Raw genomic sequence first — 27,254 nt, 5'->3', positions numbered from 1 at the left:
AACTATGATGTTTAGATGTGGTGTGTGGAACGTGTGCAGAGAGTCTTGTTGTGGAGGAACAGTAACTATGATGTTTAGATGTGGTGTGTGGAACGTGTGCAGAGAGTCTTGTTGTGGAGGAACAGTAACTATGATGTTTAGATGTGGAAGTGGTGTGTGGAACGTGTGCAGAGAGTCTTGTTGTGGAGGAACAGTAACTATGATGTTTAGATGTGGTGTGTGGAACGTGTGCAGAGAGTCTTGTTGTGGAGGAACAGTAACTATAATGTTTAGATGTGGTGTGTGGAACGTGTGCAGAGAGTCTTGTTGTGGAGGAACAGTAACTATGATGTTTAGATGTGGTGTGTGGAACGTGTGCAGAGAGTCTTGTTGTGGGGGAACAGTAACTATGATGTTTAGATGTGGTGTGTGGAACGTGTGCAGAGAGTCTTGTTGTGGGGGAACAGTAACTATGATGTTTAGATGTGGTGTGTGGAACGTGTGCAGAGAGTCTTGTTGTGGAGGAACAGTAACTATGATGTTTAGATGTGGTGTGTGGAACGTGTGCAGAGAGTCTTGTTGTGGGGGAACAGTAACTATGATGTTTAGATGTGGAAGTGGTGTGTGGAACGTGTGCAGAGAGTCTTGTTGTGGGGGAACAGTAACTATGATGTTTAGATGTGGAAGTGGTGTGTGGAACGTGTGCAGAGAGTCTTGTTGTGGAGGAACAGTAACTATGATGTTTAGATGTGGTGTGTGGAACGTGTGCAGAGAGTCTTGTTGTGGAGGAACAGTAACTATGATGTTTAGATGTGGTGTGTGGAACGTGTGCAGAGAGTCTTGTTGTGGAGGAACAGTAACTATGATGTTTAGATGTGGTGTGTGGAACGTGTGCAGAGAGTCTTGTTGTGGGGGAACAGTAACTATGATGTTTAGATGTGGAAGTGGTGTGTGGAACGTGTGCAGAGAGTCTTGTTGTGGGGGAACAGTAACTATGATGTTTAGATGTGGAAGTGGTGTGTGGAACGTGTGCAGAGAGTCTTGTTGTGGAGGAACAGTAACTATGATGTTTAGATGTGGTGTGTGGAACGTGTGCAGAGAGTCTTGTTGTGGAGGAACAGTAACTATGATGTTTAGATGTGGTGTGTGGAACGTGTGCAGAGAGTCTTGTTGTGGGGGAACAGTAACTATGATGTTTAGATGTGGAAGTGGTGTGTGGAACGTGTGCAGAGAGTCTTGTTGTGGGGGAACAGTAACTATGATGTTTAGATGTGGAAGTGGTGTGTGGAACGTGTGCAGAGAGTCTTGTTGTGGAGGAACAGTAACTATGATGTTTAGATGTGGTGTGTGGAACGTGTGCAGAGAGTCTTGTTGTGGGGGAACAGTAACTATGATGTTTAGATGTGGAAGTGGTGTGTGGAACGTGTGCAGAGAGTCTTGTTGTGGAGGAACAGTAACTATGATGTTTAGATGTGGTGTGTGGAACGTGTGCAGAGAGTCTTGTTGTGGAGGAACAGTAACTATGATGTTTAGATGTGGTGTGTGGAACGTGTGCAGAGAGTCTTGTTGTGGAGGAACAGTAACTATGATGTTTAGATGTGGTGTGTGGAACGTGTGCAGAGAGTCTTGTTGTGGGGGAACAGTAACTATGATGTTTAGATGTGGAAGTGGTGTGTGGAACGTGTGCAGAGAGTCTTGTTGTGGAGGAACAGTAACTATGATGTTTAGATGTGGTGTGTGGAACGTGTGCAGAGAGTCTTGTTGTGGAGGAACAGTAACTATGATGTTTAGATGTGGTGTGTGGAACGTGTGCAGAGAGTCTTGTTGTGGGGGAACAGTAACTATGATGTTTAGATGTGGAAGTGGTGTGTGGAACGTGTGCAGAGAGTCTTGTTGTGGGGGAACAGTAACTATGATGTTTAGATGTGGAAGTGGTGTGTGGAACGTGTGCAGAGAGTCTTGTTGTGGAGGAACAGTAACTATGATGTTTAGATGTGATGTGTGGAACGTGTGCAGAGAGTCTTGTTGTGGGGGAACAGTAGCTATGATGTTTAGATGTGGAAGTGGTGTGTGGAACGTGTGCAGAGAGTCTTGTTGTGGAGGAACAGTAACTATGATGTTTAGATGTGGTGTGTGGAACGTGTGCAGAGAGTCTTGTTGTGGGGGAACAGTAACTATGATGTTTAGATGTGGTGTGTGGAACGTGTGCAGAGAGTCTTGTTGTGGAGGAACAGTAACTATGATGTTTAGATGTGGTGTGTGGAACGTGTGCAGAGAGTCTTGTTGTGGAGGAACAGTAACTATGATGTTTAGATGTGGTGTGTGGAACGTGTGCAGAGAGTTTTGTTGTGGAGGAACAGTAACTATGATGTTTAGATGTGGTGTGTGGAACGTGTGCAGAGAGTCTTGTTGTGGGGGAACAGTAACTATGATGTTTAGATGTGGTGTGTGGAACGTGTGCAGAGAGTCTTGTTGTGGGGGAACAGTAACTATGATGTTTAGATGTGGTGTGTGGAACGTGTGCAGAGAGTCTTGTTGTGGGGGAACAGTAACTATGATGTTTAGATGTGGAAGTGGTGTGTGGAACGTGTGCAGAGAGTCTTGTTGTGGAGGAACAGTAACTATGACGTTTAGATGTGGTGTGTGGAACGTGTGCAGAGAGTCTTGTTGTGGAGGAACAGTAACTATGATGTGGTGTGTGGAACGTGTGCAGAGAGTCTTGTTGTGGAGGAACAGTAACTATGATGTGGTGTGTGGAACGTGTGCAGAGAGTCTTGTTGTGGAGGAACAGTAACTATGATGTTTAGATGTGGTGTGTGGAACGTGTGCAGAGAGTCTTGTGGAGGAACAGTAACTATGATGTTTAGATGTGGTGTGTGGAACGTGTGCAGAGAGTCTTGTTGTGGAGGAACAGTAACTATGATGTTTAGATGTGGAAGTGGTGTGTGGAACGTGTGCAGAGAGTCTTGTTGTGGGGGAACAGTAACTATGATGTTTAGTTGTGGAAGTGGTGTGTGGAACGTGTGCAGAGAGTCTTTTTGTGGGGGAACAGTAACTATGATGTTTAGATGTGGTGTGTGGAACGTGTGCAGAGAGTCTTGTTGTGGGGGAACAGTAACTATGATGTTTAGTTGTGGAAGTGGTGTGTGGAACGTGTGCAGAGAGTCTTGTTGTGGGGGAACAGTAACTATGATGCTGGCCCACGGGGGGCCAGCAAAAACAATTATGAAATTGTATGAAATGTATGCCTTCACTACTGTAAGTCGCTCTGGATAAGAGCGTCTGCTAAATGACTAAAAATGTAAATGTAAATGTAGATGTGGTGTGTGGAACGTGTGCAGAGAGTCTTGTTGTGGAGGAACAGTAACTATGATGTTTAGATGTGGTGTGTGGAACGTGTGCAGAGAGTCTTGTTGTGGAGGAACAGTAACTATGATGTTTAGATGTGGTGTGTGGAACGTGTGCAGAGAGTCTTGTTGTGGAGGAACAGTAACTATGATGTTTAGATGTGGTGTGTGGAACGTGTGCAGAGAGTCTTGTTGTGGGGGAACAGTAACTATGATGTTTAGATGTGGAAGTGGTGTGTGGAACGTGTGCAGAGAGTCTTGTTGTGGGGGAACAGTAACTATGATGTTTAGATGTGGTGTGTGGAACGTGTGCAGAGAGTCTTGTTGTGGAGGAACAGTAACTATGATGTTTAGATGTGGTGTGTGGAACGTGTGCAGAGAGTCTTGTTGTGGAGGAACAGTAACTATGATGTTTAGATGTGGTGTGTGGAACGTGTGCAGAGAGTCTTGTTGTGGGGGAACAGTAACTATGATGTTTAGATGTGGAAGTGGTGTATGGGCAGCAGTGGTAAGAGAGTATCGGAAGCGACATTCTTTCACTGGCCTTCTGACACGTTTATCTACTGCACCTTGAGAAATGTCTTCCCACTTCCTGACAGTGTGTGTGTGTGTGGTGTGGGGGGACCTGCTGCTGCTCTTGGCTGCCTGCTGCTCTTCCATTTGGCTGATGCCCGTCAGGGTGACTCCGTCGGAGGGCTTCTTCTTAGTCTCTCGCCGACTCAGTGTACGGTTCAAATCTATGGACCAGTCCTGACACACACACACACACACACACACACACACACACACACACACACACACACACACACACACACACACACACGATTAGAGTCACGCACCCTTGGACACAGATGAACATGAGTCACATGCTCAGCTCAACAGACTCAGCATCAATGTTCAAACATTAGTAACTAAAACTGCTTGTCTTAGCAACAATACTACACTAAGGACAAGCATTGAAATAATGCACACACTTACACCCAAGTGCACACTCATTGGAAGTTCCGATGCTCTAACTAGCACAATCACTAGGTAACGTTAGGCAAACGTTTCTCAGGCTGTGACTAAACACTGAAGACCAGGGCTGTGGAGTACTGAAACAGTGTGTGTGTGTGTGTGTGTGTGTGTGTGTAGTTAAGAAAAACACATCCATCACCATAAAGACAGACATAGCACCGAGCGATCACAAACCTCCACCAGAAGCTAAGGAGTGGGCTTGAATCAAAACATCATCCCAACCAACACCAACAGAACCTCATCCCAACATTAGGAGAACCTTGTCCCAATGCAGGCCCACAGAGAGACACACACACACTTTAACATAGAGTCGCAGTATTGGACTATCCACAGAAGGACAGGGGCTGTGTTCAGGAGGGCCCTAGACTTACTACAGCTCTATGGAGGTTACATAGGGGCTGTGTTCAGGAGGGCCCTAGACTTACTACAGCTCTATGGAGGTTACATAGGGGCTGTGTTCAGGAGGGCCCTAGACTTACTACAGCTCTATGGAGGTTACATAGGGGCTGTGTTCAGGAGGGCCCTAGACTTACTACAGCTCTATGGAGGGTTATAGGGGCTGTGTTCAGGAGGGCCCTAGACTTACTACAGCTCTATGGAGGTTACATAGGGGCTGTGTTCAGGAGGGCCCTAGACTTACTACAGCTCTATGGAGGTTACATAGGGGCTGTGTTCAGGAGGGCTCTAGACTTACTACAGCTCTATGGAGGTTACATAGGGGCTGTGTTCAGGAGGGCCCAAGACTTACTACAGCTCTATGGAGGTTACATAGGGGCTGTGTTCAGGTGGGCCCTAGACTTACTACAGCTCTATGGAGGTTACATAGGGGCTGTGTTCAGGTGGGCCCTAGACTTACTACAGCTCTATGGAGGTTACATACGGGCTGTGTTCAGGAGGGCCCTAGACTTACTACAACACTATGGAGGTTACATTTCACTTATAGTTCTATGTTTTCCCAAGTCACTCCCTGTTCCCACAGATATAACAAGTGGGTTGTTCTCGAAGTTCAAAGGTCAGTCTGAGGGCCTGACTGGTGAACCCTTAGGGTCAAATTACGTCACACGACCTGGCAGACATCATGTGACCCCCTGCAGGGTTCACAGGAGCTGACACGAGGTCAGAGGTCACCATAGGGTGAAAGGTTAAAGAGAGGAACTCTGAATGAGAGAAAGAGTCTTCTGGAATACAGACATCCAGGAAGACAAACATCCATAGGATGAGACAGGGGGTGGAAGGGAGGGGTAGTCACACACATCCCCACACGGGTCATACACGACAGACGTGGTGACGAGGCCATTCATCAGACAGACGTGTGTGTGTGTGCGCGCACTTCCTTGTGTGTTTTCAGGTGCTCCTCGTAAAGCATTAGGAGGACCAGAATAGGCACATTAACCGAACACACACAGACACACAGAGAGAAAACGCAAACAGAGGAAGGAGAGTGAGGTAAATGACCCTCCCCCCAGGAACCACGGTGATAGAATAGTCCTTCCCAGGCAGAACTCACTACAATGGACCTTCTGGACCTAGAGGAGCGGGACCAGTCCACATTCTGTCAAACGGAGGGGGGGGGCAGGGAGGGGTGTGGACAAGACAGGAGCATTATTTCCAAGTAAAGAACAGCCATTTAAAGAACAATGCTTTAACATCCAAAAGGAACACATCTAAGCACAGTATCAGTTAGTCTGTGATCATGAAGAGGTGTCTTGTGATAAACGTTGCTCTTCATTTAGTGTTATGTTGATGTGGAGTTTGTGTTATGGTCCTTTTAAACGCTCTTCTTCTAGCACAACGAACATCGATTTCTGAAGAGAGTCTACCTCACTCAAATGCTTGTTTTTAATTACTGAATGAACCTACGTAAAGTAACTCTGGATAAGAGCGGGTGCAAAATCAGTGTTCCTCAATCCATACCAGGGGGCACATATTTGCTCTAGCCCAGCACTAACACACCCGACTCAACAATTCAACTTCCCATTGGCGATAAATTAACAGAGTGTAGCACGGTACAGAGTAATATTGAAAGATAATTGTGTCCATTCCATATCTTGCTTTTCTATCTTCTGTTTTGTATCATGGTTTGACACCAACAGAATAATTCTCCATGCCCTTATGTTGTGACAGCGCTATCAGTTCCTCATGGATAGAGCTTGGTTACGATCTGCGCATTGAAGACAAGTCAGTATTCAGTACAACCTGACAGACAGGTTTGGTGTCTGTCTGTGTGTGTCTCCTATCAAATGACAGAAAAACACTGGGGAGATTGCACACTCTGTCACAATGGGCTTTTGTGTGGTACGACACGTCCCAGTATGTCCTTACAACATCTCTAAGTAAAACTCTACGAATGGCTTGACGAACTCAATGCACTTTAAAATGACTAAAACCTAAATTGAAACAATATAGAAAATATAATGGATCAATATTTATCGTTTCTTGACGGGCCAGTTCGCTAATAATCACTGTGCACAGTCAATGGACCTACATTCATACAGTTTCTTGACCTTCCAGCTCGCTAATAACCACTAGACATTCAGGGAGCATAAAACATATATTTAAAAAACAGATAGGGGGTAGATGTGGCTGTGGTGGTCACGAAATTTCATCAGCCGGTGATTGTCAAGTAAATAACTAAATCGGTCTCACGGTAATTGACTGTTAATTAACATAAACACTTTTAGCATCTCCTGGCTTCCACACACAGCCTCCAAGCCACTGATGCAGACCTTTTGGAACATCTACAGTTTTAAAAGTCTAATAAACCCCATGTAATATAGCCTACACTATCACAATTAAACCATTATTTATTTTAGACAGGTCTAAAGAAGCATGATATGAAGAACATTTTTAACAGAATAGCATAGTGAGTTGTCCGTATGTTAGGTCCTGATCTGGCTATACTAGTTCATTTAGCAGACAAGATTTGCTTAGAATCCCATGGCATTATTTTATAGTATGAAGAATACAATTGAACAAAGCTGAATAAAATAGAAAGGATATTTTCTCCAAGCGATGAGGGAGTGCGCACATGCGGCTATTCTATGTTGAGCTGTTAACAAAGAAAACAGATATTCCTATATGCTTAATTTAGAGTTATTATTCATGTGACTTTAGTTGTTCTACAAACGTTGGGCTATACGTTTTGATTTTTAAATGCATTGTAAGGTCGCATGACGTGACTCTAATGATGATTTGAAAAAAGTCGCTCGAAAGGCATGAGTGCTGCTTTGTTTTTTGCGCAGGCTGTACACACTACATCAGCCACTCATTCACAATTTGACAAGCACTTGATAATGCCTAGAATTTCATGGTGGCATCCCCTTTGTGTGGCCGTAATGCACCCCAAAAAACGTTGTGCCCTTCTCCTGGAGGGCTGCACGCTCCATCATGTGATCGGTTCTTTCTCAGAGGCTACAAGCGAAGAAAGACACATGGGGGACGCAACAGCGCACATCCAATTCCGAGGTGCATATTGAAGATATTGGAACTGTCCACATTTACTTTTCGTCAGCCAACAAGATGAGTAGGCCTAACGAACAGCAAGAGCACTAGCCTATGTCAATCTACTATCCCCCATAGTACAAAAGTTGTCCTATTCTATTCTGTGTGAGAAATCAATATTCCAAACATAGTCTGGGACAGTTGTGGGATGCGATAGATCCCAAATTAATACAACCACTAGCATTAAAAAATACAACTTTTACGCAATGTGGCTGACACAACAGATCAGAACGTTTAGCTTAAAATGTTGATAAACTACTAGCTATTTCTTCACATTATAAGCGCAAAAAAATTGCACATGTTAGTAAGCTATAAGCACAAATGTTCCATTAGCAATGTGCTTAATATTAGGAAAGTTTAAAAATAAATATAGTAGGCTAGCCTATAGAAAGGTAAGTCTCCTCTTTTTAGTAGAGGCCATCACTGTTTTCTCGCAATTGCATAGCCTATTGAAATGTTGCGCAACATGAGATCATGGGCTCTCAAGTGTTTGATTCGATTTGTTATTACATTTGCATTGATGTCAGAGTGATTAGAGGGACAATAGAGTGCCTGAGTACCAGGCAGTTAGCAAGTTTGGTATGCTGCTAATGACCATCAGCAGCATCAGAGCTTGGAGATCCTTATTACCGTGACTAAACGATCACGTGGAATTTGACTGCCTTCATGACTGGTGACCGCTGGTGTGGCGGTAACACGGTCACCGCAACAGATCTAATTGGGGACTATTTTTTGAAAATTCTGACGACATGGAAATAGCATTTTCAGCGTGACCCTTCTGACCTCGAAGAGAGAATGCAGCCCCCGAGGCAAAATGACTTAGACACCCCTGACCTGGAGGGAGAAATGGTGGAGTGGGAAGAGTAGTTCCAATGGAATCTTTCCACAGAGCCATAAATCTTGTTGAGTTATTAATACCAATGTAATAACTTCTCTGCCTCACCATGTACCTCAAACTCAGAACCGTTCACTGACACTGAGCCACTCTCTCTCTCCCATCTCTCATTTCCTCAATACTCTCCCAATACGTGTACTCAAACTGGGGCCAGTTCATGGGAGCTAAACCCCTCTCTCTCCCATTCCTCCTCCATCATCTCCCCTCTCCCCGTACCTCAAACCGGGGACAGTTCATTGGAGCTAAAGCCCTCTCTCTGTCTCTCTCCCATTCCTCTCCCATCCTTCTCACTCATCCCCGTACCTCAAACTGGGGCCAGTTCATTGGAGCTAAAGCCCTCTCTCTGTCTCTCTCCCATTCCTCTCCCATCCTTCTCACTCATCCCGTACCTCAAACTGGGGCCAGTTCATGGGCATGCCAGGACCGTGGTTGGAGCGGAACCACTTGAGGTCCTCCTCAGCATCAGCAGCAGAGATAGTGTCCTCCAACGTGTGGTAGACTGTCTGGAATCTAGAGAGGGAGAGAAGAGGAAGACAGGAGAGCGAGAGAAAGAAAGAGAGCGAGAGAGTACATCAGCATTTCCCTAATGATGGATGGTGAACCATGTCCAATCCCAAATCCCCCCCTCTAGGTAGATCTGGGTTGTAGAGCCTCAAATCCAAATGGACCCTTATCACCTACTCCCTAACCACTCCCATAGATAGAGGTTTGAATAGCAGCCAATCAGAAGGAAAATAAAGCTATGAAGGTTAGGATGCAGAGGCTAGGGGTCCATTTGGAATTGATATGGAGAGGTGGAGGGGTCTTACCCGTCATTGGTGGAGGTGTCTTAGCCTACTTGTGATTGGTGGAGAGGCGGAGGGGTCTTACTTGTGATTGGTGGAGAGGTCGAGGTGATGCTTGACTTCCAGCAGAAGTGCTTTGAAGAAGGTGATGCGTTTGTCCTCAAACTGCTGCCATTGTTCAAACACCTGCTCCATGTTCTCCATGTACTGGGGAGTCACCTTGTCCAGCTCCTCCAGAGACTTCTCATAGCGCTCCTTAGTCTGGGACCCAGAGGATCATACAGGGAAGCGCACACACACACACACACACACACACACACACACACACACACACACACACACACACACACACAGGTAAGCACACACACGGACGGACATACGGAGCTGAAACATTTGCTCCATATTGTCAGGATACTCAAATGGTCACAGAGTCACATTCCAGTCATGACACACAACAGACATAAAACACATGTCCACGCAGAGATGTTTTTACACCAGTGTAACCCCCCACCCCCATCCCTACCTTCTCCATCTCCTGCTGGCACTTCTCCACCTTGTCCTGCAGTTTCTTCTGGGCCTCAGGGTTGCTGTTGTTCTCCAGCTTGCTGTTGTTCTCCCGGCTGGTGGCCAGCTTCTCTTCCTTACAGGCCCCGTGGTACGCCTTCTTCATCGTCTCCATCTGCCATATGGCACAGAGAAGGTAAGGTACAGCGGTTAATAACATGCTTATGTAGCCAATTGATAACCAAGTTAGCATCGCGCAGTACCCTTACAGTGGTAGACAAGCTTAGGAACAAGACCAGCTCTAGCCTTTTGGGGGCCATAAGCAAGATTTGCCTGGGGGCCCCCCTACCTCGCAGGCAAAACATTTAGTGGCCCACCTCTTGGCGGTGGAGAGAAATGTGCCGTTTTAAAAGAGCCACTGAACACGCCGATTGGCTTGTTTTTCTGTTGCTCATTACAAAAACAAAATTTCAGTCTTGGAGGCATATTTCCTGACCGTTTCTGCAATTGGTTAATGATGTTTGTCCCCCATGAGACACTGTAGACACGGAAGCCTATTTCACTTCCTTAAAATCCCCAGAATTAATCTAAGACAACTCAAGAAATCTGTAATTAATTTAGACGTTTTTGCAGAGGATGTTTAAGTTGCGCAATTTTACAGCTAAGTTGTTTGGTTAAGTATTTGTCAAGTAAAAGAAATGTGCGACGTGCTGTCTCATGTAAACAAAATCGGAGCTGCTGGGCAGGTGTGTATCACTGTACGCTATTGAATAGAGCACAATCGCAGCAGCTGTTCACCCCATGTTAGTGGCCAAACGGACATCGTCAAATCAAAACCCAACCTTCATTTACCCGTTGTGACGTACTGATCTTCCAATCTTTGTTTTAGATGAGACTATTATCATATTTACACTTTGTAGTACTTACACTTTTTGATACTAGAATAACTGTTTCTGACACATATCGATGCCATATCGAGACCTTTTTCAAAGGGATTCGTTGCCATTCTACACATTTTGCCATGGGGCGGAGATAAAACCCCCCCAAAAAGCATCTGCTTATGTTGCTTATTGGCTGGGCGGACACTGCTAAGGAACAATGCTTTTTCAAAAGAATAAAGGTGAGAGGAATGGTGGCGGGGAGGTCTTTGAAAGGCAAGATAATACCTTGATTAAGTCAAGGTAACAAAATGATATGATAATGAAAGTCTTAAAGACTAAGCACCCAATTCAGACTCTGGTAAACAAAGAGGTGGAAACTAAAATAGACTTAGGAAAAACTCTGGCGATTGGCAAAACCTGTCCACCTAACAGCTGGGTTTTGATTCAATCTACATCAAATGGAAAGAGGAAGCCTCTTCCTCCAATTTTAGGGAATGAGAGAAGTGGACAAAGCCATTAGATTGTGTTGTTTGGGACAGGGCCAGAGTGCCAGCAATGTTCTTCTCCCACTTATCATGGGATCTCTATAAAGGCCACTTAGCCAAAGAACAGAGGGAACAGCCTGTCTGCCATTGGCTCCGATTATATCATAGAACGGAAGCTCTGTCTGTGTGTGTGTGTGTGTGTGTGTGTGTGTGTGTGTGTGTGTGTGTGTGTGTGTGTGTGTGTGTGTGTGTGTGTGTGTGTGTGTGTGTGTGTGAGTGAGTGAGTGAGTGAGTGAGTGAGTGAGTGAGTGAGTGAGTGAGTGAGTGAGTGAGTGAGTGAGTGAGTAAGATGGAGCGAGGCGGAGTGTGAGATTAAATATGGAACGTGTTCTATCAGAGTTATTGTTTGTGTGCGTATGTGACAAGAAAGAAACATGAGAGTGAGTGTGTACACACATGCAGTAGACAAGGCCATTCACCCTCTTCTTTTAAGACAAGACAGTTAGCCCATTTCCATCTCCTCTCTCTCTATTGGCTCACTGTCTGGCCCTCAAGTACATGAATTACCTCCTTGACTCAACTCACACATACTGCACTAATCTGTCAAGCCCAATGACAACAGGAAGAGGCTTATTGTGACATATCTCACACACACACACACACACACACACACACACACACACACACACACACACACACACACACACACAAGCCAGGAATACTCAGATTGTGAAACAGGTACACTACAAACTCTGCGACCAAAAAGGTTGCCTACAGCCCGGTAAACAGCTTACTAAAATGACGACAGAAAAAAAACAGGACTGTTCCAGAACTACCAGATCAGAGGAGAAGTGACGTCAGACATCATTTGAGTGAGTGTGTGTGTGTTGGTTTGTGCAAGCAGGAGTATGTGTGTGTATGTGTATTAGCAGCACAGAAGCTGTAGTTCATCTGCACTACTACTAGCCAAAAGCACAGCAGAGCAGCCCAGTGTATTTCCCACACCATAACAAATCAAGGCGCCGCAGAGAAACGGAGTGCCGGTTCGACACGCAATGGCCTTCCCTTTCTCAGCAGCTGCCTGTGTGGCCAGTGTAAAGTTACACGCACCTGCTTCCTATGAATGGCCAACACTAATGAAATAGCCAGTTTATATAGAAAATGAAATGTTAGTCTCAAGAAAATGTGAGATAATGTCTAGATGCTTTTTAAAGTGGAGATCAAGTTTATAAATTGCCTGGCTGGGCTGATGAGACAGTGGATTGCGCAGTCAGATGGAACATAGTAAACAGGCATTCTAACATCATAGATTTAGCCGGTGGTAACTTGTGGATTATAAACTGGGTGGTTCGAGCCCTGAATGCTGATTGGCTGAAAGCCATGGTATATCAGACCGTATACCACATGTATGACAAAACATACATTTTTCTTTCTCTAATGACTTTGTTAACCATTTTATAATAGCAATAAGGCTCCTCGGGGGTGTGTGATATATGGCCAATATACCATGGCTAAGGGCTGTGTCCAGGCTTTGTGTCTAAGAACAGCCTTTAGCTGTGGTATATTGGCCATATACCATACCTCCTCGGGCCTTATTGCTTAAATAGACACCGGCTGGAATGTGGTTTAAACGAATCAGAATTCAGGATTAGACCCACCGTTGTATAAATAGCACGAATGGCCTGTTTGTTGTACAGCATAGCAGCTAGTCCAGGAGAGAAGGAGCTGCAAACAGCCAAAGCAGTGAGTCAGTGATATGTGTCCAAGTGAACTGAAGGGTGATGGGAATAATTGTGGTGGCTATTGCAGAAATCAACAGACTGATAAATGCAGGGTAAAGCTGATGTGTGTATGTGTATGTGTTTCTTTACATCTGAGCTGGTTGGTTCTGTGTTCTTGTGTGTGTGCTAGCTTGTCACTCTGAATCCACATTAACTTTCTTTTATTATTTCACCTTTATTTAACCAGGTAGGCAAGTTGAGAACAAGTTCTCATTTACAACTGCGACCTGGCCAAGATAAAGCACAGCAGTTCGATACATACAACAACACAGTTACACATGGAATAAACAAACATGCAGTCAATAATACAGTAGAAAAAAGAAAAATCTATATACAGTGAGTGCAAATGAGGTAAGATAAGGGAGGTAAGGCAATAAATAAGCCATGGTGGCGAAGTAATTACAGTATAGCAATTAGACACTGGAATGGTAGATGTGCAGAAGATTAATGTGCAAGTAGAGATACTGGGGTGCAAAGGAGCAAGATAAATAAATAAATACAGTATGGGGATGAGGTAGTTGGATGGGCTACTTACAGATGGGCTATGTACAGGTGCAGTGATCTGTGAGCTGCTCTGACAGCTGGTGATTAAAGCTAGTGAGGGAGATAAGACTCCAGCATCACTGATTTTTGCAGTTCGTTCCAGTCATTGGCAGCAGAGAACTGGAAGGAAAGGTGGCCAAAGGAGGAATTGGCTGGTGACCAGTGAGATATACCTGCTGGAGCGTGTGCTACGGGTGGGTGCTGCTATGGTGACCAGTGAGCTGAGATAAGGCGGGGCTTTACCTAGCAGAGACTTGTAGATGACCTGGAGCCAGTGGGTTTGGCGACGAGTATGAAGCGATGGCCAGCCAACAAGAGCTTTACAGGTCGCAGTGGTGGGTAATATATGGGGCTTTGGTGACAAAACGGATGGCACTGTGATAAACTGCATCCAATTTGTTGAGTAGAGTGTTGGAGGCTATTTTATAATTGACATCGCCGAAGTCGAGGATCGGTAGGATGGTCAGTTTTACGAGGGTATGTTTGGCAGCATGAGTGAAGGATGCTTTGTTGTGAAATAGGAAGCTGATTCTAGATTTAATTTTGGATTGGAGATGCTCAACCTGTTGGGGCTAGGGGGCAGTATTTTCACGGCCGGATAAAAAAACGTACCCGATTTAAACTGGTTACTACTCTTGCCCAGAAACGAGAATATGCATATAATTAGTAGATTTGGATAGAAAACACTCTAAAGTTTGTGTGTCTGTGAGTATAACAGAACTCATATGGCAGGCAAAAACCTGAGAAGATTCCAGGCAGGAAGTGGCCTGTCTGAATTTGTAGTCCTTCTGTTGCATCTCTATCGAAATTATAGCATCTGTGCTGTTACGTGACACTTTCTAAGGCTTCCATTGGCTCTGTAAAGCGTTGAGAAAGCAGAATGACGCGTCTCCTGTCTCTGGGCAAAGTACAGCAGCAGAGTTTGTAAGTGGTCTGCCTGGGGACAGTGAGTCTGGAGATGCGCGTTCACGAGACTTCGCCATTTTTTTCTTTCAGCCTTTGAATGAATACAACGTTGTCCGATTGGAATATTATCGCTATTTTACGAGAAAAATAGCATAACAATTGATTTTAAACAGCGTTTGACATGCTTCTAAGTACGGTAATGGAATATTTTGAATTTTTTTTGTCACGAAATGCGCTCGCGCGTTACCCTTCGGATAGTGACCTGAACGCACGAACAAAACGGAGCTATTTGGATATAACTACAGATTATTTGGAACCAAAACAACATTTGTTGTTGAAGTAGAAGTCCTGGGAGTGCATTCTGACGAAGAACAGCAAAGGTAATCAAATTTTTCTAATAGTAATTCTGAGTTTAGGTTTCCCCAAACCTGGTGGGTGTCAAATTAGCTAGCCGTGATGGCTGAGCTATGTACTCAGAATATTGCAAAATGTGCTTTCGCCGAAAAGCTATTTTAAAATCTGACATAGCATTTGCATAAAGGAGTTCTGTATCTATAATTCTTAAAAATAATTGTTATGTATTTTGTCAACATTTATGATGAGTAATTTAGTAAATTCACCGGAAGTTTTCAGTGAGTATGCTAGTTCTGAACATTACATGCCAATGTAAAAAGCTGTTTTTTGATATAAATATGAACTTGATTGAACAAAACATGCATGTATTGTATAACATAATGTCCTAGGAGTGTCATCTGATGAAGATCATCAAAGGTTAGTGCTGCATTTAGCTGTGGTTTTGTTTTTTGTGACATTATATGCTAGCTTGAAAAATGGGTGTCTGATTATTTCTTGCTTGGTACTCTGCTGACATAATCTAATGTTTTGCTTTCGCTGTAAAGCCTTTTTGAAATCGGACAGTGTGGTTAGATAAAGGAGAGTCTTGTCTTTAAAATGCTGTGAAATAGTCATATGTTTGAAAAATTGAAGTTTTTGTATTTTTGAGGAATTTGTAATTCGCGCCACGCCTATCATTGGATATTGGAGCAGGTGTTCCGCTAGCAGAACGTCTAGATGTAAGAGGTTAACAGTCTAACCAGACACCTAGGTATTTGTAGTTGTCCACATATTCTAAGTCACAACCGTCCAGAGTAGTGATGCTGGACGGGCGGGCAGGTGCGGGCAGTGATCGGTTGAAGAGCATGCCTTTAGATTTACTTGCATTTAAGAGCAGTTGGTTAACACAGTGTCCAAAGAAGGTCCAGAAGTATACAGAATGGTGTCCTCTGCGTAGAGGTGGATCAGAGAATCACCAGCAGCGAGAGCGACATCATTGTATACAGAGAAGAGAGTCGGCCCGAGAATTGAACCCTGTGGCACCCCCATAGAGACCGCAAGAGGTCCGGACAACAGGCCATCCGATTTGACACACTGAACTCTATCTGAGAAGTAGTTGGTGAACCAGGCGAGGCAGTCATTTGAGAAACCAAGGCTGTTGAGTCTGCCAATAAGAATGTGGTGATTGACAGAGTTGAAAGCCTTGGCCAGGTCGATGAATATGGCTGCACAGTAATGTCTCTTATCGATGGCAGTTATGATATCGTTTAGGACCTTGAGCGTGGCTGAGGTGCACCCATGACCAGCTCAGAAACCAGATTGCATAGCGGAGAAGGTACGGTGGGATTTGAAATGTTCGCTAATCTGTTTGTTGACTTGGCTTACGAAGACCTTAGAAAGGCAGGGTAGGATAGATATAGGTCTGTAGCAATTTGGGTCTAGAGTGTCTCCCCCTTTGAAGAGGGGGATGACCACGGCAGCTTTCCAATCTTTGGGAATCTCAGACAATACGAAAGAGAGGTTGAACAGGCTAGTAATAGGGGTTGCAACAATTTCAGCAGATCATTTTATAAAGAGAAGGTCCAGATTGTCTAGCCCAGCTGATTTGTAGGGGTCCAGGTTTTGCAGTTCTTTCAGAACATCAGCTATCTGGATTTGGGTGAAGGAGAAATAGGGGAGGCTTGGGCGAGTTACTGTGGGGAGTGCCGGGCAGTTGACCGGGGTAGGGGTAGCCAGGTGGAAAGCATGGCCAGCCGTAAAAAAAAATGCTTATTGAAATTCTCAATTATAGTGGATTTATCGGTGGCGACAGTGTTTCCTAGCCTCAGTGCAGTGGGCAGCTGGGAGGAGGTGCTCTTATTCTCAATGGACTTTACAGTGTCCCAGAACTTTTTTGAGTTTGTGCTACAGGATGCAAATTTCTGCTTTAAAAAGCTAGCCTTTGCTTTCCTAACTGCCTGTGTATATTTGTTCCTGACTTCCCTGAAAAGTTGCATATGACGGGGGCTATTCGATGCTAATGCAGAACGCCACAGGATGTTTTTGTGCTGGTCAAGGGCAGTCAGGTCTGGAGAGAACCAAGGGCTATATCTGTTCCTGGTTCTAGTTTTTTTTGAATGGGGTATGCTTATTTAAGATGGTGAGGAAAGCACTTTTAAAGAATGACCAGGCATCCTCTACTGACGGATGAGGTCAATATCCTTCCAGGATACCCAGGCCAGGTCGATTAGGAAGGCCTGCTCGCTGAAGTGTTTTAGGGAGCGTTTGATAGTGATGAGGGGTGGTCATTTGACCGCAGACCCATTACGGATGCAGGCAATGAGGCAGTGATCGCTGAGATCTTGGTTGAAAACAGCAGAGGTGTATTTGGAGGGCAAGTTGGTTAGGATGATATCTATGAGGGTGCCAATGTTTACGGATTTGGGGTTGTACCTGGTGGGTTCATTGATAATTTGTAAAAAGATTGAGGGCATGGGTTGTTGTATACACACACACACATTGTCTGCGCACACGTGTGTGTGTATTGCCTGCGCGCGGGTGCGCATTGTGCGGGTGCGTATTGCCTGCGCGCGGGTGTGTGTGTGTGTGTGTGTGTGCGCCTGTACGACTCTAACCTCTTTCAGTTTTTTGGCCCAGGGTTTCTGGGCCTTGCGGAAGCCGTCGTCAGCCTCCTTGGTCTCCTTGAAGCCTCCGATCATCTGTTTGTGGTAGTAGTCCCTCTGCCACACCTTGAGCTTCTCAAAGTCCTCCCCCATCAGCGCCGCCTTCACCTCCATGTGGAGCTCGCTCACCTTCTCCGCCTCCGTGCACAGGGCACCCCACGCCCGCTCCAGGGTCCCGTACTGAGGGCCTGGGGATGCACATGATTAGATAACACATGCATGCTTACGGTGATGAGGAGTGCGGTACTGAGAGTCCAGAGGGGTGACGGGAACAGAAGGGTGAAGGACTGGAACACACACACACACACACACACACCTGTCTTCAGTGCTTGAACCACTGAAGTGTGTGTTTGCGCCTACCTTTCTCTATAAGCTGTCTCCAGCGTTTGAACCACTGAAGTGTGTGTGTGTGTGCCTACCTTTCTCTATAAGCTGTCTCCAGCGTTTGGACCACTGAAGTGTGTGTGTGTGTGTGTGTGTGTGTGTGTGTGTGTGTGTGCCTACCTTTCTCTATAAGCTGTCTCCAGCGTTTGGACCACTCTGTGAGCTGCTGTGCGTAGGACTTCTCGATGCGTGCCCGCTCATGGAGACAATTCATCAGGTCGTTACACAGGCGACTGCCATCGTCCACCCGCCTCACTGTCCGCTTGTAGTTCCCCACCTGGGACAGAGAGAGAGAGATACACTTGGAGTTATGGGGGGGGTCAGGTGAGAGGGTGTGGGAGTTGAGTGTACAGCTATGTGCATATCATATAATGACGTATGTTTGTTAATTGTATGTTTTTCAGTGTGTGTGTTATACTGTATGTTGTCTACTGTCTCACCTCCCAGAAGCTGTCACTGGAGACGTCGACCATGGAGTCATCGTAGGAGCCGGACATGGCTGCTGCCCTCAGTACCCACAGTCCTCAGGGGCTGAAACACAGTCAATAACACCATAACACACAGCAGACTGGCTGTTCTACAGACTGGCTGTTCTACAGACTGGCTGCAGGGGACAGGACAGCACTGAGTCTTCAAAAAAAGTGCTATTTTTATTGCATAAAAAAAAAACTACTTTCAACCCTAGCTGGGTCTTCCTCAGGTCCTGTCTGTCTGTCCATTCTTTCCAAGGGCACTGGGATGTGCTGACAGCGTCTGGTGTTCTACCACGTGTAGAGAGCCCTGTGTGGGGCAGACTTAATACTCTGATCCCCTGGCTTCAGCACGGCCTAGTGGGGCTACTGGCCTACGTACCGTATGAACAAACACTCACAAGAGACAGACAGACAGACAACTAGCCCACTCCTTTTTCTCTATGAGTAGGAAAATGAAGCCTATAAATGAAGGGTATGACAGTGAGAGAAAACCGAAGACAGAAAGAGATTTCACAGGCTGACTTTAAATCATTCTGTCACACACACACACACACACACACACACACACACACACACACACACACACACACACACACACACACTTTAGTTTCACTACAATCATATGACATGAAGTGGCAGCTGGGAGCAGAGCGTCATTCTGTTGTCGTGTGTTCTCAGTCAACTAGTAAAAGGCCGTTATCATAAAACGCTCCAAACAACATCCAGGCAACGTAATTATCACGCCGTCACTGTGACACTCCTGAGAAATGCCGAACTGGGACCACGGCCAAAGATATGATCCCAGAGAGAAAGAATTAACAAGAGGGGCAACAGAGCGAGACAGATAGGAGTGTGTGCAATCTGTAATCTGGTGTGAATCTAAACAGCAGGTGAGTGTGTTCACCCATTTCAAAAACCTTACATCCTGAAAAACAACACAGAGCTCTGTGCAGCGTGGCACAGAGGGCCTAGTGTGTGTGTGACTTATCCATCCTTTTAGCACACACGGTGGGGAGCTTCCGTTTGTGCTGAGTGACATGGGAGCGGAACTCCACTGACAGAAAGACCTCTGTTCCTCTCCTCCTTCATCCTCCTCTACCCCCCTGTTTGCTTTCTCTCTCCATCCTCCTCTCCTCCTCTACCCCCCTCTGTCTGCTTTCTCTCTAAATCGCTGCTCTATCTTCAGCTTCCAAGAAGGCCCCTGATCCTCTCGCCATGATTGTGTGTAAGATAGTGTGTGTTTCCTGGCGGTCAGTGACCCATGTCCTCCAAACCACAGCTAGGGCTGGAGGACAGAGAGAGGAGGGGGGACCACAGACAAGAGTGGCTTTCACAACACTTGACCAACACATGCTCTCTGTTGTGCTTTTCTAGTACACACACACACACACACACACACACACACACACACACACACACACACACACACACACACACACACACACACACACCCCTAGATGGGCAGCAGACTGCACTGATTTCAGTGCTGCACATATTCAAGTACTGTCAGGGTAATGATCGTGTGAGGAGTTCCATCGACAGACAGAGGTTGATGATCTCAACAGTTTTTATTGTAGATTTGACCAACATGACTTTGCAATGGAAAGGAAGGAGATGATCTCTGACCTATCTAACATGTCCCACACTGTAACAAATGTTGAACTGCAAATCAGAAGACGTGGAATCTGTATTTAGTGGTGCAGCGGTCTAAGGCACTGCATCTCAGTGCAAGAGGTGTCACCGTAGTCCCTGGTTCGAATCCAGGTTGCATCGCATCCGGCCGTGATTGGGAGTGCCATAGGGCGGCGCACGATTGGCCCAGAGTCGTCCAGGTTTGGCCGGGGCAGGCCGTCATTGTAAATAATATATTTTTCTTAATTGACTTGCCTAGTTAAAAAAAGGTTAAAAAAAAGGACCAATGAAAAGAAAGCCCCTGGGCCAGACAACATTAGTGGTCACCTACTAAAGGGTTACCATAAACCCCTGGGCCAGACAACATTAGTGGTCACCTACTAAAGGGTTACCATAAACCCCTGGGCCAGACAACATTAGTGGTCACCTACTAAAGGGTTACCATAAACCCCTGGGCCAGACAACATTAGTGGTCACCTACTAAAGGGTTACCATAAACCCCTGGGCCAGACAACATTAGTGGTCACCTACTAAAGGGTTACCATAAACCCCTGGGCCAGACAACATTAGTGGTCACCTACTAAAGGGTTACCATAAACCCCTGGGCCAGACAACATTAGTGGTCACCTACTAAAGGGTTACCATAAACCCCTGGGCCAGACAACATTAGTGGTCACCTACTAAAGGGTTACCATAAACCCCTGGGCCAGACAACATTAGTGGTCACCTACTAAAGGGTTACCATAAACCCCTGGGCCAGACAACATTAGTGGTCACCTACTAAAGGGTTACCATAAACCCCTGGGCCAGACAACATTAGTGGTCACCTACTAAAGGGTTACCATAAACCCCTGGGCCAGACAACATTAGTGGTCACCTACTAAAGGGTTACCATAAACCCCTGGGCCAGACAACATTAGTGGTCACCTACTAAAGGGTTACCATAAACCCCTGGGCCAGACAACATTAGTGGTCACCTACTAAAGGGTTACCATAAACCCCTGGGCCAGACAACATTAGTGATCACCTACTAAAGGGTTACCATAAACCCCTGGGCCAGACAACATTAGTGATCACCTACTAAAGGGTTACCATAAACCCCTGGGCCAGACAACATTAGTGGTCACCTACTAAAGGGTTACCATAAACCCCTGGGCCAGACAACATTAGTGGTCACCTACTAAAGGGTTACCATAAACCCCTGGGCCAGACAACATTAGTGGTCACCTACTAAAGGGTTACCATAAACCCCTGGGCCAGACAACATTAGTGGTCACCTACTAAAGGGTTACCATAAACCCCTGGGCCAGACAACATTAGTGGTCACCTACTAAAGGGTTACCATAAACCCCTGGGCCAGACAACATTAGTGGTCACCTACTAAAGGGTTACCATAAACCCCTGGGCCAGACAACATTAGTGGTCACCTACTAAAGGGTTACCATAAACCCCTGGGCCAGACAACATTAGTGGTCACCTACTAAAGGGTTACCATAAACCCCTGGGCCAGACAACATTAGTGGTCACCTACTAAAGGGTTACCATAAACCCCTGGGCCAGACAACATTAGTGGTCACCTACTAAAGGGTTACCATAAACCCCTGGGCCAGACAACATTAGTGGTCACCTACTAAAGGGTTACCATAAACCCCTGGGCCAGACAACATTAGTGGTCACCTACTAAAGGGTTACCATAAACCCCTGGGCCAGACAACATTAGTGGTCACCTACTAAAGGGTTACCATAAACCCCTGGGCCAGACAACATTAGTGGTCACCTACTAAAGGGTTACCATAAACCCCTGGGCCAGACAACATTAGTGGTCACCTACTAAAGGGTTACCATAAACCCCTGGGCCAGACAACATTAGTGGTCACCTACTAAAGGGTTACCATAAACCCCTGGGCCAGACAACATTAGTGGTCACCTACTAAAGGGTTACCATAAACCCCTGGGCCAGACAACATTAGTGGTCACCTACTAAAGGGTTGCCATATGAACTGTCAGGTGTTATCTGTGAGCTTTTCCCCGCTCTCTGGCAGAACACTCCATCCCAGCAATATGGAAATGGTCCACCATATGCCCAGTAAGTAAAAATAGCAACCTCTCCTGCAACAATGACTACCGCCCTGTAGCTTCAACATCTAGTGATGAAGAGCTTTGAAAGGCTGCTTCTACAAAAGGAGGCATGCTGTTATACAGACCCTCTCCAGTTTGCTTACAAGCGGCACAGGGGTGTTGATGCAGTTCTGTCCCTACTGCACTGTGCCCACAACCACCTGGAGAAGCCCAAGACATAAGTCAGGATGGTATTTGTGCATTTCTCTAGTGCCTTTGATACAGTCCAGCCTCACTTAATGGTTCAAAAGTTCCAGAACATGAATGTCATTCCACATTTGATTTTCTGAGTCCTCTCCTTCCTGACAAATAGAGAACGACTGGTCAGATTCAAATGGTCACTGCAGCTCTTCCAGAACCATCTGTACAGGATCACCGCAAAGCTGTGTCATCTGGCCTGTTTTATTCACCCTGTACACAGAGGACTGTAGGAGCTCAGACCCAGAGATGATGTTCATTAAGTACTCAGATGACACAGTAATTATAGACACAGCAGGCAACTCATATAGAGCTCTCCCATTCAAATCCATCAAACTCCTTAAATCTGAAGTTGGTGTGCACGCACACACACACACACACACACACACACACACACACACACACACACACACACACACACACACACACACACACACACACACACACACACACACACACACACACACACACACACACACACACACACACACACACACACACACACACACACACACACACACACACATTGCATAGAATGCTGCTAATCCTTTATACTGTACCCTACCTGTTTGTGTTATGTGTCTTGTATGTACCATTCATTACCACATATGACACACACTCCCAGGAAATAAAGGTTGTTTGAATTGAACACACACACACACACACACAGAAAAAGGGCCACCAGAGGAATCATAGATCACCCTGTGCTCCCTCTCCCTCCTGCCCTCTCTCAGCTGCTGCTGTCCATCACTCACCAGATCGCTGCCATGACAACCATGGAACACAGCAGCACAACATTCTACAGCTGAGCTAATCCCGTTTGTAACTTTATAAAAAATAAACAGAGCACCATTTGTGGACCTGGTGGATCCATTCACACAATGTCTGATCAGTGCCTGTTCAGTGGCTTCTATAAAGCATATTATTGTATCGATTCGACACCTTTCATGGAGCATACAAATGGAGCAAAACCTTTCGATGAGTAAACAGCCGACATTTCTATACTGCTACTATACCGCAAACAAACCTAACAGAAACTAAGAGCTGGCTAGTGGCTACAACAACAGACTTCCTAACGGAAGAGAACTCTGTATAGGGTGCCAGGTAGCCTAGTGGTTAAGAGTGTTGGGCCAGTAACTGAAAGGTCGCTGGTCCAAATACCAGAGTTGTCCTTGAGCAAGGCACTTAATCCTAATTGCTTCTGTAAGTTGCTCTGGATAAGAGTCTCTGCTAAATGCCGTAACGTAAATGTATAGAGAAGACTGCAAGATGAACCCACAGCCAACTAGTACAAACCAAATAGAATGGACCCCTAAGGAAACTAGTCGGTGACCGCGGTGAACTATGAACAGTTCAGAACCACTAAACGTCTCTCGACTGAGGAGGTTAAGACACAGAGGCCTAATTCAGTCTTTCCCCATTCTCTCCAAAGTCTGCACTTGGTTACTGTTTGTTACCTATTTGCTATATGTTTAACCCTAAAGGAGTGTGTCCACGGCCATGGAAGGACGCTAAAGTAATTCCCCTGCCTAAATAGTAAAGCACCCCTTGCTGGCTCTAACATCCACCCAATCAGTTAACAGCCTGTTCTTAGTAAACTGATGGAGATAATTGTGTTTGAACAAATACAAGGCTATTTTTCAGAGAACAAGTTAACTACTGATTCAGCATGCATGTAGAGAAGGACACAACTTGTACTGCACTGACTCAGATGACTGATTGGATCAAATAAATGGATAATAAGATGATAGTTGGAGCTATTTTGTTAGATTTCAGTGCAGCGTTTGATGTTATAGATCATAACAAGTTACTTTTTTCAATAACAAATTATGGCTTTACATCACCTGCCATCACATGGTTGGAAAGTTACTTATTTAATTGAACTTGGAAGCTTCTCTAAAATCAGTGCGGTGTCCCACAGGGCAGTTGCCTTGGGCCGTTGCAAATCTTTTGTAAAAATGAAGCTAGAACTACTACGTATGCAGATGATTCCACACTCTACATGTCAGCACCCAAAGCCAGCGAGCTCACAGACTCTTATAACAAGGAGTTTGTCAGTATCAGAATGGGTGATTAACAATAAACTGGTCTTAAATACATCTAAAACTAAAATGATTGTATTTGGTTTATAACATTCTCCAAGACCTAAACCTCAACTGGAGTTGTGTATAAAGGGTGTGACAATTGAGCAAGTTGAGGAAGCTGAACTCTAGGAGTAATATTGGATGGTCAGTTATCATGGTCAGATGTGTTCATGGCATCCACATCACTAAGGACTTAACATGGTCCACACACCCCCCACAGTCGTGAAGCAGTCACGACAGCACCTCTTCCACCTCAGGAGGCTGAAAAGATTTGACATGGGCCCTCGGATGTTCTACAGCTGCACCATAGAGAGCATCTTGACTGGCTGCATCACCCTCGACCGCAAAGCGCTAGAGAGTGGTGTGGACAGCCCAGTAAATCACTGACACGGAGCTCCCTGCCATCCTGGACCTCTATATTAGGCAGTGTCAGAGGAAGGCATGAAAAATGGACAAAGTTCAGCCACCAAAGCCATAGCCTGTTCACTCTCCTACCGTCCAGCAAACAGTACCAGAACATCGGTTCTCGGACGGACCAACAGGCTCCGAGACAGCTTCTACCCCCCAAGCCAGCTTCTACCCCCAAGCCATGAGACTGCTAAATAATTAATGGTTACCCTGACTATCTGCACTGACTCTATGCACACTCACAAGACACACACACACTCACAAGACACACACACACACACACACACACGCCCTTTCCACTCACAGCCATTCATCCCTTATTATGGGTTTAAAATTGGCAGATGTTTTCATTAAGCACCTACATTGGAACCCAGTGACTGTTACAGTAACATGTCAGAGCTCAGGTTCACAGCGTTGTATGGGTTTTTGACTGATAGCCGCTACAAACTTGAGCACTGCTCGCGACAAGAAGATGACCCCGTCCCTCCTGCTAATTGGGCTACATTTGCACATTTGTTATTGTCTGAGTGAGGGAAATGCAGTAAAACGAGAGGAGCCGATGTGTTCTGAAAGATGAGACGTTGAGGACTATAATAAAAACCAGTCCAAATGTGCACTTGACATTTCCATATTTGAAAACTCATGAAATTTACAATGTCAACGTTTATGATCGCTATATTTGATCCACAGTTACAGGACGACATGCGTTATACCCTGGGTTGTCCTGAACACAACAAGCCCGTGTTTGATCCACAGTTACAGGACGACATGCGTTATACCCTGGGTTGTCCTGAACACAACGAGCCCGTGTTTGATCCACAGTTACAGGACGACATGCGTTATACCCTGGGTTGTCCTGAACACAACGAGCCCGTGTTTGATCCACAGTTACAGGACGACATGCGTTATACCCTGGGTTGTCCTGAACACAACGAGCCCGTGTTTGATCCACAGTTACAGGACGACATGCGTTATACCCTGGGTTGTCCTGAACACAACGAGCCCGTGTTTGATCCACAGTTACAGGACGACATGCGTTATACCCTGGGTTGTCCTGAACACAACGAGCCCGTGTTTGATCCACAGTTACAGGACGACATGCGTTATACCCTGGGTTGTCCTGAACACAACGAGCCCGTGTTTGATCCACAGTTACAGGACGACATGCGTTATACCCTGGGTTGTCCTGAACACAACGAGCCCGTGTTTGATCCACAGTTACAGGACGACATGCGTTATACCCTGGGTTGTCCTGAACACAACGAGCCCGTGTTTGATCCACAGTTACAGGACGACATGCGTTATACCCTGGGTTGTCCTGAACACAACGAGCCCGTGTTTGATCCACAGTTACAGGACGACATGCGTTATACCCTGGGTTGTCCTGAACACAACGAGCCCGTGTTTGATCCACAGTTACAGGACGACATGCGTTATACCCTGGGTTGTCCTGAACACAACGAGCCCGTGTTTGATCCACAGTTACAGGACGACATGCGTTATACCCTGGGTTGTCCTGAACACAACGAGCCCGTGTTTGATCCACAGTTACAGGACGACATGCGTTATACCCTGGGTTGTCCTGAACACAACGAGCCCGTTTGTCGTATTGTGGAAGAAAATTTGGCGTGGAGCACGCACATGAATGCACTCATGACTCCAAAATTACAATCTGTTGTCTTTAGTGCCTTTTGAAAGCCTCATATTTTATAAAACTTTGAAAGATAATATTTTACAAAACTTAGCGAACCGTGTTGGCAACAGAAGAAGCTTTCAAATGATGCCAACCTGACCCAGATTGCAATTTATAATGGAATGTTTTTGGATTGTGCAAACGGTAATTGTGTGACGGTTGGGACGCATGGCTGTGTTCCAAACAAACAACTGCAAGAGATCTTGCTTCAGTTCCTCAATCACAAAACTGGGAGAGTTAAAAAAAAAAAGCACCTTATAGTTGAAGGCTCTTTCAGTAAAAGTGCATTGAAATGACATAGGAACTGTGCATAGCTTGGAGAGGTGCGTGGCAAGTTAGCGACACCAGTTAAACCTATAACTCAACCCTTAATCGTTTTTTCTTATCTTGCACCTACTCCAAAATGTCAATGAATATTCTTATGTTACTGAACGTATCCAGAGAATTTTTTGATTTTGTTAACAAATGCTGTGAGAAGTAGCATAAAATGTCAAATGCACATAAAATCAACAGTGTAAAGTTTGGATTCAGTCTTGTGTCAGGTGAAATGTGTCCTCAACTTTGGTCTGATAAAGTCCCCATAATCTCCAAAGTGTTCTTTCAAATGCTTCCATGGTCATGTGTATGAGTTTAGAGTACTTCTG

At 45.5% G+C, this 27,254-nt stretch overlaps 1 protein-coding gene across 6 annotated transcripts in view; it reads right to left on the bottom strand.

Annotated features, from left to right (window-relative positions):
- LOC106576372 (protein kinase C and casein kinase substrate in neurons protein 2) overlaps nt 1-27,254 on the bottom strand; it is a 44,986-nt gene that overhangs the window by 9,127 nt on the left and 8,605 nt on the right. For 4 of the 6 annotated variants that reach the window (XM_014153503.3, XM_014153507.3, XM_014153505.3 and 1 more), the window contains 8 exons: nt 18,445-18,535; nt 18,125-18,281; nt 17,573-17,808; nt 10,048-10,203; nt 9,610-9,785; nt 9,129-9,249; nt 5,851-5,895; nt 3,952-4,076 (listed from right to left, as the gene is read on the bottom strand). In XM_014153503.3, coding sequence (XP_014008978.1) covers nt 3,952-4,076; nt 5,851-5,895; nt 9,129-9,249; nt 9,610-9,785; nt 10,048-10,203; nt 17,573-17,808; nt 18,125-18,281; nt 18,445-18,501 — 1,073 coding nt within the window. In that variant the 5' untranslated portion in view covers nt 18,502-18,535. The remainder of the gene's footprint in view (nt 1-3,951; nt 4,077-5,850; nt 5,896-9,128; nt 9,250-9,609; nt 9,786-10,047; nt 10,204-17,572; nt 17,809-18,124; nt 18,282-18,444; nt 18,536-27,254) is intronic. The other 2 variants (XM_014153506.3, XM_014153508.3) reach the window with 1 other exon arrangement.

This window comes from Salmo salar, chromosome 17, assembly GCF_965601325.2.
Source record: "Salmo salar chromosome 17, fSalSal1, whole genome shotgun sequence".
In the NCBI taxonomy this organism is placed as follows: Eukaryota; Metazoa; Chordata; class Actinopteri; order Salmoniformes; family Salmonidae; genus Salmo; species Salmo salar.
The sequence above is the reverse complement of the archived record's forward strand: the minus strand, read 5'-3'. Positions and strand labels throughout refer to the sequence as shown.